The following is a 12543-nucleotide window of genomic DNA, read 5'->3' as shown; positions in this document are numbered from 1 at the left end:
GGTTGGGGGGCGTCTTACATATGTGTCTTCTGCATTCGCGTTACGTGCATTCGTATTTATAATACGTCCGTCTGAGCGGCCCAAGAGTCCGTTCCGGGAACGCCAGATTGCCAGGCCGCCCCTGTTCTAAAGGTTTAGTTTGAAATTGGGATGTTGGTTCAATAAGGGACAGGGTTTTTCATTGGGACTTCTCTACCCTATGCTTAAGCGGACCTTAGTGTGGCCCCAGTCACTAAGCCAAGCACAACTTTCCCGGTTGACATCAAATTCTAGCGTCAGTTCTCGGACAAGCATCTTGCTTCCCGTAAACCAGTTGATAGCATTGGAGAGTTGTGTAATGGTGTGTTTGTCTCTATCTTCTGTTTTCTTACTCTGGAAATGGCCCTGTTTGTCCAAACAGTGTGCACTCTGTTCCAGTATTTCTGAAGCGTGGGGGTTGGTGACTCTGACTGGTCAACAATGAGTCAATCGGTTGATCAATCAGAAGGGTTCATATGGGTAAGTGAGCACTGAAGGTCTGTATTCTGCAAAGAGAGACCCGAGATGAAGCTCACACACTCTCTTCTCTGTCTGTTGATGGTTGTGTCCTCTGCCTTGGTAAGTGAATATCTCAAGCAATATATAACTGTTTGCAAGGACTGAAACTGTCAGGCGGACCTCAATGATAAATAAACAACTCTTCTTTATATAAAATTGATCTGTCTGTCTATCTCACTCGTATAGTCAGAGGATACAGATACAGATACAGTAGTAAACCCAAGAGGTGCCCGTCCTGTTGAACACGGATACAAGGCTCAGGACACCTGTCAGACAAAAGAATGGCCGATGTGTACAGATGATGACTGGGTAAGCATTGTTATTTTCTTTTGATTTGTGTGAAAACAAGAACCAAAGGTTAACGGTTCAGATTGTCAACAAACCACAATACAGTCCAAGTGCATCGGTACCTACAAACAATACTGGCTAAAGAAAATAAACTTTATTTTCCTATAGGAAAGCAAATGTCCATCTGGCTGTCGAGTGCAAGGCCTGATAGACAAAGCCGATCATGATCTGGTCAAAAAGATTGAGAAGATTCGCCGTCTTCTGGACGAGGGCAAACGAATGTACAGCTCCGCCGATAAAGTCTCCAAGACGACTTACAGTTACCTTAGAGAACGCCTTACCCTTGACGCAGGTTAGCAATCTATGATTGATGTCTATAGATAAAGTTGAAGTATTTTCAGAAAAAGATGTGTTATAAAATGTATCCCTCTTTCTGTTAGGTAACGATAACAGATATGCAACGTTGGCCGAACAACTGAGGCAGAGGATTTCTGAGATCAAGATTAAAATTGACCGCCAGCTTAGGGTACTGGACGCTTTGAAGGCACGGGTCAAAGACCAAGTTGTCGCAATGCAGCGATTGGAGGTGAGAAAAATGCAAAACAACTTGAAAATGTCAAAAATTATTTATTATTTACGATAAATAAATAAATGATGTTTCCTCATTTGTTTGTCACTTTGGATGAAAGAGTCATGATCAATCTGAATGTGAAAAACAACAAAAAGTGCAGCATTCATTCTGCAATGAATTCTTAAAGGGTGTCCCAAAAAAACAAACAATTCTATCATACATTTTTCACTTTCATGTGGTTCAGAACCTGGAACACAAAGAAGATATTTTGAGAAATGTCTCAGTGGTTTTGTGTCCATACAATGGAAGTCAACGGGGACCAAAGTTGTTTGGTTACCAACATTCTTCAAAATATCTTCTTTTGTGCTCTGCAGAAGAAAGTAAGTCATGCAGGTTTGAAACGACATGAGGAGGGGTAAATGATGACAGGATTCTCATTTTTGGGTGAACTATCCTCTTAACATACTGTATCTATTACACCATCTAATTCCAATGTTACCTTTCTATCCCGGCACAGGTGGACATTGATATCAAGCTGCGAACCTGCAAGGGCTCTTGCTCAAGCTACAATGAGTTCACGGTTGACAAGGAAAGCTACGTGCAACTAGACAAACAAATGGATAATCTGAACGCTTTGCACGGACAGAGCGTAGAGACCGTCAGTTCCCTGAGTGTCATGAAGAGCAGGCCCTTGAAGGACGTTGTGTTGCCCAACATTTACAAGTTAGCAGCCGGCCCGACCAAAACCGAGCAGAAGCTTCTCTTTGGAGACGTGGGTCAGTTGCAGCTTTCTCTGGAAGCCGAAGGTTCCACTGCGGCATCCGCCGCCACCGTTAGCAAGATCCCCACAGGTACGGACTCCTCCACACACATCCTTCAATGCTCCAAGTCGGTGCGCAAGACGGTAACGCACACCAAAGACGGCCCCGTGGAGAAGCTCGAGATTATAGGCGGCGGGCCCGGGTGTGAAGACTTAGGAAAGCTCGGAGTTTCAGATCAAGATTTTTTGGCCGCGGCCAACGAAGGGAAGGATCTGAGTCGTGACGGCGTGAAGATAACCGTGACACGCGGAGACGAAAGGTCTATCACGACTCTGAACCACGGTACCGATGATCTAGGCGGATTCGGCGAAGACTTCTTTAAGGGACTCGGCACTGATACCCAAAAGTTATCCTCATCGTCGTCCACCTCCAGCTCCACTTCAAAAACAAGTTTGACAGGTGGAAGCAAAACGTCCACGAAGACTGTCTTATCTAGCGACGTCGATTTCGGGGATGACTTGGGGGCGTTCTTGCGCAGCGATGTGGAAGAAGACCTTCCCGATATCCACGCGCGGAGTCTGAAAACGCACGACGAGCGCAAGACTGCCGTTGTTGGTGAAGGTACACTCGAGTGAACTTAACTGAACCAGCATACGCAAGTGAACCATTTTAAAGCAGTTTAATTCTTTTGATGGTTCTGAAAATGTTAGCAAGGGTTTGTTTTAGCACTTTTTGGAAACATGTGGTATAATGGACTAAAGTAACAGTAACAACCTGTATTTAATTCACGTTACATGTAATTGTATTCAAAAGCTTATGATATGTTGAAAAAAAACCTCATCTGTAATAGCGCAAGACAGATTTGGATCTCTTGAAGGATTGTGCAATACAGCATGGCTCTAATCCGCAGATGTGATGTCTTCTTTCAGATTGCTTTGACATCCAGCAGAAGCATGCGCATGGCAGTCAGAGCGGCCTGTTCAAAATAAAGCCGTCCGGGTCGGAGGAAATTGTAGTTTACTGCGACCAGAGCACAGGGTTGGGTGGCTGGACTCTGGTTCAGCAGAGGGAGGACGGGTCTGTTAACTTCAATCGCACTTGGAAGGAGTATCAAGCTGGTTTCGGCAAAGTAGACCAGCAGGGTAGGGGTGAGGTCTGGATTGGGAACAAGCTCTTACACCTTCTCACTCAGAAGCAGAGCGTTCTGAGAGTCGAGTTGCAGGATTGGGATGGGAACGAGGTGTACGCCGAGTACAACGTTAAAGTTGGCTCGGAGGCGGAAGGATTCGCGATGAGCGTTTCCGAGTACACGGGCGACGCAGGTGATGCATTGGTGCAGGGACAGCCTAATATGAAAAACTTCCTGTCACATGCTGGAATGAAGTTTAGCACTTTTGATAAGGATAATGACCGATGGGAAGAGAACTGTGCGGAGATGTATGGCGGTGGATGGTGGTACAATAACTGCCAGTCGGCCAACCTCAATGGGATTTATTATAAGGGTGGCCAGTACGATCCTGGCACCAAGGTTCCGTATGAGATTGAAAATGGTATTGTGTGGCTGCTTTTCAAACCAGCTGATTACTCCCTCAAAGTAGTGAGAATGAAGGTCAGACCCGTCTAAAAACTTGAAAGAGATACAGAAGATGTAAACAGTGGTGGTGGGTGCAGTTTTGAATGATTATTATCAGTATTCTGCTTGGCTTAATGTAAATTCATAATGTTGCAATGTCAAATTTACACAACCAGCATACCTCATGTTTCAATAAAAATGTGTTCACTTCCAGTTCTGGGCTGTGCGTTCTTATTTCAGTGTATTTGTTTGTGAAACAGGCAAGGCAGGTTTTTATGTGTAGCATGTTTCATACACAAAGACATCATTTGGAAATCATTTTCTGGAAATACTGACCTGGCTTTTGGCTGATAACCACACCAAACCCATTTATTTATTTTGAAAAAACAAAACCTATTTATTTACTATTTTTACTATTCAATAAATCAATAATAAAATATAGTTTAGTGTGCCATAGTATTCTTTAAGTTAATTTTACCATCTTGACTAAAAATATAGAGTATAATGACAATATAAACTAATCCATTTACAACCAGACTTAATTATACATATCGAATAACACTATTATACACTATATAACACTATATAATAATGTTTATATTTAACTTGAAATTACTTTCTACATACATTTGGTTATTTAGTATTTTTAAAGTTACATTTGCATGTCAACTACTTTGCATGATCAAAAAAAGAAAAAATTACTGTGCAACACTGACTCACAAACTGTAAAGAACTCTAAAACCAGTAAATATATAAACAAGAAGAAACAAACTTATTTTTTATTATTTTTTCCATTAAGTTTTATTATGCAACACAGCACATAAAAACAGACGTTTTGGCTATTTAACAAAAATGAGCTTTAAACATATCTATTCATCACATAAGATTTCCACCCTTAAAGGGATAGTTCACCCAAAAAAATAAAATTCTACATCATCATTTGCTCACCCTCTTGTCATTTCAAATATGACTTTCTTTCTTCGGCAGAACACAAAAGAAGATATTTTGAAGAATGTTGGTCAGCCAAACAACGGCGGTACCCATTCACTTGCATTGGTTTTGTGTCCGTACAATAGAAGTGAATGGGGACCGATGTTGTTTTGTTACTAACATTCTTCAAAATATCATCTTTTGTGTTCTGCGGAAGAAAGAAAGTCATGCAGGTTTGAAATGATAAGAGAGTAAATGATGACAGAATTGTCATTTTTGGGTGAACTATCCGTTTAATGTGCTTCCAGTTTTAAAATCAGCCATCACTTATAAGCATTAAAGTGAAGTGTGTTTGGTTTGTTGCAGTGTGCAAGGCCTTACTACCTAACCTCAAACCACATAATCGCTACGGTAACAGCAGATTCGGACAGTGTCCAGTACAGCCCACGTACCCTTTGTGCTCTGATGATGAGACGGTGAGTGAGTTTTAGCACATTTTTATATTTTGTTTGGCAATTAAATCACCTGCCTTAATAATAAAATCTAAAAAATAATAAAGTGCACAAATGAATAAATCAGATATTCCTCATTACAGCACACTGATAAATAACAGAAGCTGCCAAAGAATAAAATTGTGCACGATTAAATAAAAAAATAATTCTCTGATGATCTGTTGTAATTGGGACTTTTCTGTGTTTGTTGTTTTACAGGAGGACAAATGTCCATCCGGCTGTCAACTGGAGAGTCTCATAGATGCAGCAGATGAAAACGTTCATAAACGCCTAAGAAAAATCTGTGAAAGGATTCAACAAACTGAAGACATCGCTTCATCTGTAATGCAAGAAAGTGTCCAGTTCTATGAGTCACAAAGAAAAACAATCATCCAAACCTACAGTAGGTTTCATTACTTTAGTTTCTTTTTATTTGCCTTGATAAAACCTCATGATCTAAATAAAGTGGTCTTTTTGTATTTTGGGTGTATTTTGCAGTGCAAGAGCTCAGATATGCTGAGTTTGCTGAAGGACTTCAGAGAAATCTAACATTTCTTCACAAGAGATCTGCAGAGCTTGAAAAAGAATTACAGAAGCACCATCACTTGCTCTTGAGTCAGATAATAGAAATACATCGACTTGAGGTGAGGCGTGTGACAAAAACCTTTAAGTCTTCCATTTCTGTTCATTGTTAGACCAGAAAGTCAGTAAGGTAATGCAGGTCAACTTAATCAATATATTTGCACAAAAGTCCTGCAGTATCATCTGAGTCAGGGATTTTACTATTTGCTTTCAGTTGAAATGTAACTTTTAGTTTGATTCAGACTTGCTTTTGTTTATTTTTTTGGAGCAAAGGTGGACATTGACATCAAAATCCGTGCGTGCAAAGGATCATGCAAGCAAACCTTTGACCATACGGTCGATAAGGAAGGCTTCGAAGTGATGGAGAGCAAAATGGCAGAATTCAGCATTACCTCAAAGAGACAAAAATCATTCACCATAAACAAAAACATTAAACTGAAGTCTGTCGATCAGCCCAGTGTGTCGCACACTTACAGAAAAATCCCCACCCTCCGTACTGAACTCCTTACAAAGTTTTAAGACATTGAGCAGCACCAGGTGGTTTTGGAGGAAATTCTAGATGATGTTTAATCATTTTATGTCTATCAGTACATTTTTAACGGGTCTGGTTTGAGGATGCTTGGGTGATATATTTGCAGTGTTTGTACCTCATTTATGTTTTGTTGTCTGCTTGATATGTTTCAAATGTGTAATTTAATTTGTGTCAACATCATGTTTACAGTTTATTTATTATTTTGGATCTAACTTATGCTAGACAGTTTCAGGTATTACAAGTCAAACTGGCAAACACTGTAAATTAAATACCTCCAAAAAAAAAGAAAAAACTGTGTCACATTAACATTGTTTCAGGATTTTGGGATTCTAATAATGACATATTCAGTTAATCTTTGCATATCTACAAATGTAGAGGGATAGTTCAACTAAAGATTAAAAAATGATATCGTCATTTATTCACACTTATGTGATTCAAAACTCTTTCTTCGGTGGCACACAAAAGAAGATATTTTGAGAAATGTCTATAACCATTTTCACAAACCCCTTTCACACAGAGTGATGATCCCGGAAAATTGGCGTACAATTTACGCAAACTCGTCCCTGGATTGTTCTGGCAATTGATTTCGGAAAGGGCCTATAATAACATTAATGGGATCAGTGTGAAGAAAAGGCAGGAGCAATGCCGTAAGGGGTGTGTAGCCTAGTGATGACAAGCATCTTAGTGGTTTTGTGTCCATACAGTAACAGTCAATGGAGTTCAGTGTTGTTTGTTTCCATCTCATGCAGGTTTTTAATGGCATGAGCGTGAGTAAATGATAAAAGAATTGCCATTTTGGAGTGTACTGTCACCTTAAGCTTACTACAAGATTAACTTTGAACTGAGCATGCACTTTGAAACTGATTCAGAACACTGAAACATTAAATACACAGTTTTATCATAAATACACAATGTTCAGATACACTTAAAAAAAAAGGCACAGCGATGCCATAAAATAACCATTTTTGGTTACCCAAAGAAGTCAAAGGATCTTTAAAAATGGTCTTAAAGGTTCTTTATGAAACCATATAACCAAAGTAAAATGCAGTTATACTGAAGTTATATTACAAGGGACTACAATGTCCATATTTAAAATTAACTACGTGACTTTGTGTTGCATTTGGCAATTCCAGCGTTATGGATATGACATTCTGCGTTATGGATGTGATATAAAAACACTCAGAGAATGTTTTTGTTTCCAATATACTGAACCATCTGTTTATATTTTACTAAACCCTGGTTGGTAGCGTTTAAAAATCAGTATATGCACAAGTTTTCTATTTGAAAAAAAGGGAAATGAATAGAAAGGATGTGACAAAAAGGTCACTGTTTTTGGGAGACGAATTTTGCAGGATTTCTGTGAATTAAAACCTGAAGCAATTATTCCCAACAAATGAAGGGATGCCTCTTCATAGAACATAAAATAGTTACTTTATTTTAATGTTCATGTGTCCATTTATGAGGAATATGTATAGTTATGGATGTGACAATCCTGAAAATGGCCCTTACCTGCATGATACATAATGCACTAAAACTAAAACAAATGCTTTAAAAAGTTAAAGAGAGACCTCACATGGGTTTTTGAACCACCAAATGATAATATCTGTGCTGTTAGTATAGTAAAAACCTTTGGTAAAAACTTAATTTTTTCATGGTAAGGTTGACATTTTCATGGAATTGCCCATTTACACACTGACACTTTTATCCAAAGGATTGTCACAAGAATAGATTCTTATTACATAGTTATAGTGGCAAAAATAACTAATGGTAACAATATATTATGATATCTATTCAAACGAAAATTATTTCTAAATAATGCAATAATAATAAAATCCTATTAGTCAAAATCATCTTTAATTTTATTTTGTGTTTTCTCTTACTTTTTTGGCCAATGAATCACACTCAATATACAAGTAGGAAGGCAGTGAGAGAACGACTCAATGGGTGCTGAATTATTTACTGTATTATAATACTGTAAATGTAGTGTTAACACATTATCGCTAATAATGGCTTTTGATATCACGGTTATTGGTACCGGTATATTATGACACCCCTTTGATCTGTACAGGTGTTCTATGGGAATCAAACCCATAACCTTGGCATTGCTTTTGCTATGCCATTAAAGTTAAACTGGAAGAATGAAAGCACCACATCCTTGTACTATACAAAACAACACTTTTTACTGCAGTTCATTGCTTCAGATTTGTATAAATGTATTGCTACAGCCTATAAACAAACCTTTTCCGTCCCAGTGATGTATTAACATACGTAATGTGTGTGTATGTATGCAGGAGAATCTGCATTTGTTACGTGCTATTTAATTGTTGTTTAATGCTGGCATGCTCTAAATGTATACAAAAAGCTAAACAAGTGAAGAAGTCACACCCAGTAGTATGTTGCAGGTCAGCTTTATTAAGAATTCAGAGGTTTCTGTAGTATTCTTTTGCATGTGTAAAATACTGAACGCTATTTCAATTTTAGTCTGCATTCACTTTTTTGAACATTTCCAAAAAAAGTTTTTATGTTAAGTCCCATTCTTTAATAGATACATGGATATAGTATCTTCTGTAAACTTTCATTGGTATCGTAGGCGTTCTTAACCTCTATTCTCTGCGGTCTTTAAGATTTGAAGAAGGGTCTGATCTTCATGCTGATAGACTTGAGTGAATACCACGAACCCTTCCAGTTCATCCACACGATGCCGTCATCCGTGCCGTGCTTGGCCATGTTTTTTGTATAAGCTCCGCCCCAATAATAACGTCCATTTGGATTGCAAGAGTGGCATCGGTTGTACCACCATCCACCCCCATCTTCTCTAGAACATTGCTTTGAAGGATCACCAGGTAACCTACGATTGACAGAATTAGAGAGGGAGAAAAGATATTAGTCACATATAAATGTATTGGGATCAGATGACAGGATGGACGACACTCACCATTTGTCATTGTCTCTGTCATACGTGCTGAACATCATGCCATTGTGAATGGTCATGGTACGGTTCTCCCCAAGCAGTTCATTTGCACCCTGCATAAACGTGTTTCCGGCAGTTCCAGAGTAGCGCGCAACCGATAGGATGTAATTTATGGCATCGCCTTGCATCGTGAACTGCTCGTATTTAGCGTGGACCTTCAAACCTTTCCAGTCTTCCATTTCGACCAGAAGCTCAGTGGGACCCATCTTTGTAAGATGACTGATGCGATCATTACCCAACCAGTACTCACCTAAACAGTAAAAAAAAAAACCATCAAGATAATGTCAGTGAATGTGACATAAATATAAAGACTCCTGCTGAAAAGACAAGTTATATCGCTTTTATGTATACCCAGTGTAAAAAAATCCTGTAAAAAACAGTTTTTCCCGTAAAATTACGTTTTTCTTTTAAATTTGCAGTCTTTTCTGTAATTTGATGTTTTTTGACCATATTTGAAAAATACGTGAAAATCTGTTAAAAACACCAACATTTTGTAAAATTACAGTTTTTTTACAGTGTTGGCTAGTGCTGGTTTCTCGATGTCGGTAAAAAACTGGTCAACTGGCACACACACTAGTATGAATTTTATGGGTTGTTGGCTAGCTCATCAGTTGTTTTGATACTCCTCTTTTTTTATTCTGAAGAAATGCATCATATCACTTGTAAGCCATACAGTAGCTCACCAGGAGTTTGGCAGTGTCCTTTGCCCACATCAAAAGCAATGTTTCCAAAGCCTCTGCGGTAGTCGTCCCAACGCCGGCCAAAATCAACACTGCCGTCCATACGATTCTGGATAAGCACCCAACCTAGGAATTATAATGAAGAAATGTCGTTGTGACTCAGATTTTATATTCATTTTTGATCAACTTCCACATAAGACGCAGTTTGATATAGTAATTAAAAAGGGTTACGTTAACTTGACATTTTTTTTGTCTCGTCAGTTCAAATATCTAAAAATTATTAAATCAAAATTGAGAGGAAAAATAGAGATATTAGTCTTCAAACTAAAGAAAATCAAACTAAAGGTTTTTATGTTTCAAACAAGAAAGAAATCTTCCTATATTTTAGGAAGATATCAATGGGAATTTTAACCCATTTTTGTTTGTCAAGTTCAAAATGAACCACAATTTAATACTTAGGGTAAGATAAATAGTTTTGATAGTTAGTTAGTTATAGTTAGATTGTGTATTACATCATGTGTGTTTATGTAGACTATATGTAAGCTATATAAAATGAAGGTTTATGGGTTTGTTCAATTCTTTATAACCCTACGTATGAGCAATACTTTTGCACGACTAATGACATAATTCATAAAAGCAATGAAGTAAACCGTACCTCCATTGTTAGTACTCTGATCACAGAAGGCCTTGTAAGGCATGCCGAGTGTATCGGGCCGTATGAGGTACATCTGAGATTCCTCTCCACCTTTGCGATAAATGTCCTCGCACTCCTTGCCGGAAACCACGGGAATCGGGCAGGACACTTTGCAAGGTGTCGAGCACCTGGCCTTCTGTTCAGAGATGGCTTTCTCCAAACGCTGAATCTTGTCACGCACCTTTTCGAGCACAGACTGCAGAATTCTGATGTTCTGGGGGAACGTGATGTCCACGGCCTCTTTTACATAAGCATGCTGGGTCTCTAGGCTGTCTGTGTACTGACTAACCACAGCATCGTTACCTGTGATAGTGAAAAGCATTGAACATCTACTTATATGTAAAGTGCATTTAAGATCAACTTTTTTTCAAGGACAGTTCAATATTCCATGTACGCATAAATCAAAATAAATCACCATCGAAAACGTTTATGGTTACCTTGGCTCACTCTTTGTCTCTGGGCGACTTCAGTAGTCATATGTGTGACATACCCGTATACATTGTTAGAGGATTGATATAAATCATCTACAGATCTTTTCAGCAGATCTACACTTGGCCTCACATTACGTTCTTGCTTCAGGAGGCTTTTCTTCAACTCACAACCTGTGGGACACAATACACCCTACAGAGAGAAAAGAATTGATTTGTTTGCGTGTGCCTCACTATTCATCCAAAAATAACAGAAACGAATCCCTGAATGAGAGTCCCTGATATCACATATCACTATCATAGTCACTGATATACAAGAAATAAGCTCATTGCACTAACCATTTTCTCAGAGAGGTGAGTACATCCCCCGGCTTCCAAAACTTCCTCTTTTTCTTGCAGAGCCTTCCCTACGGGTGCTGGAGTCGGTCTCCCACGGTAACGGCTCCCTCCGCTGACAGGTGGTGGTGCGGCTGGCCCTGCGGAGTACGTTTCACGACCTCTGTTGACAGGACGATGACCTCTTGGATCTACGATTTCTGGTAGCTGGATTCAACACAAAATATACAAAGCTAAAGCAACAATATCAGAGGTTGTACTACTTTTTCAGTTTTGCAGACATAGCATTCCCATAGCGTTTTTTACATGGAAATCATCTATTGTCCTTTTTAGGGAATCATAATTATATAATATTGTTATATATTCTATAATATAAAATATTACGTAAATATTCCATAATGTCATTAAAAATGAATAATTCGACACTTTAAGAAGAACATTTGGATTTTGATTCTCAATTTTTATGCACTATGGTTCAATTATGTTTACTGATATAATTCTGAGGAAAAGTGACATACCTCTTTCTTTGTCTCCTGAATTAGAAAAGAAAGAAAAACAAGACAGTATTATCAGCATTTACCATTTAAATTCTAACCTTGTCAATTGTTAAAATTAGGAAAAATAATATTTACAGTATCATCATCATCGTAATCTGTATTGGCCTGTGCGAGAGCTCCACCAACACAGAGAAAAAGTAACAGAAGAAGCTTCATTTTTGTGGAGCTCACACTTTAGTTCTGTGACAGTGTGAGTTTCTCAGCTGTTCGTATTTCAGCGTCGCTCTTAGAGATTTTATACCTGGTGACCCATCTGTCCTGGAATAGGAGGGACTACAGTGCCGGTTAATATTTAATTCTGGACATGTCATGTCAAGCAATGGTGGACAGCATCATTTTTGGGAATTGAAAAAGGGACATGAGCGAAGCATGTATAGTATTTATTGCACAGTGAATTGCTGAGTTCTTTTTTTTTCAGCTACGTCAGGTACTTCTATACGGTACATCAGAAACTACTGTTTGTCAATAAACAGTAGGAACCTTGTTAATAAAATATTTAAAAATGTCAATTGCTATGGCGGAAGACTTCTAATTGTGTTTCAATAGCTCTTGCTGACAGAACATTAAATAAAGGCTTCTTGTGGCTAAATGAGGAGTTTTACTATTCAGGCC

General features: G+C 38.5%; 2 protein-coding genes across 2 annotated transcripts; one reads left to right on the top strand and one right to left on the bottom strand.

Annotated features, from left to right (window-relative positions):
* Positions 1 to 537: 537 nt before the first annotated feature.
* Positions 538 to 3892, top strand: fga (fibrinogen alpha chain). The gene is made up of 6 exons (XM_057332391.1): positions 538 to 597; positions 724 to 846; positions 994 to 1177; positions 1266 to 1411; positions 1914 to 2778; positions 3087 to 3892. The coding sequence occupies exons 1-6, from the start codon at positions 544 to 546 to the stop codon at positions 3779 to 3781; spliced, it is 2067 nt and encodes a 688-aa protein (XP_057188374.1). The 5' UTR covers positions 538 to 543; the 3' UTR covers positions 3782 to 3892.
* Positions 3893 to 8751: 4859 nt separating this feature from the next.
* On the bottom strand, positions 8752 to 12087 carry fgb (fibrinogen beta chain). Its single transcript, XM_057330878.1, has 8 exons — positions 12007 to 12087; positions 11893 to 11907; positions 11378 to 11581; positions 11048 to 11231; positions 10572 to 10913; positions 9920 to 10042; positions 9201 to 9486; positions 8752 to 9113 (listed from the first exon to the last, which is right to left on the bottom strand). Exons 1-8 carry the CDS (start codon positions 12085 to 12087, stop codon positions 8885 to 8887), a joined length of 1464 nt encoding a protein of 487 aa, XP_057186861.1. The 3' UTR covers positions 8752 to 8884.
* Between the last annotated feature and the right edge of the window lie 456 nt (positions 12088 to 12543).

The sequence above is a fragment of the Triplophysa rosa genome, linkage group LG4 (assembly GCF_024868665.1).
Source record: "Triplophysa rosa linkage group LG4, Trosa_1v2, whole genome shotgun sequence".
Classification (NCBI taxonomy): domain Eukaryota; kingdom Metazoa; phylum Chordata; class Actinopteri; order Cypriniformes; family Nemacheilidae; genus Triplophysa; species Triplophysa rosa.
Note: the sequence above shows the minus strand (reverse complement) of the source record. Positions and strands in the feature narration are given on the sequence as shown.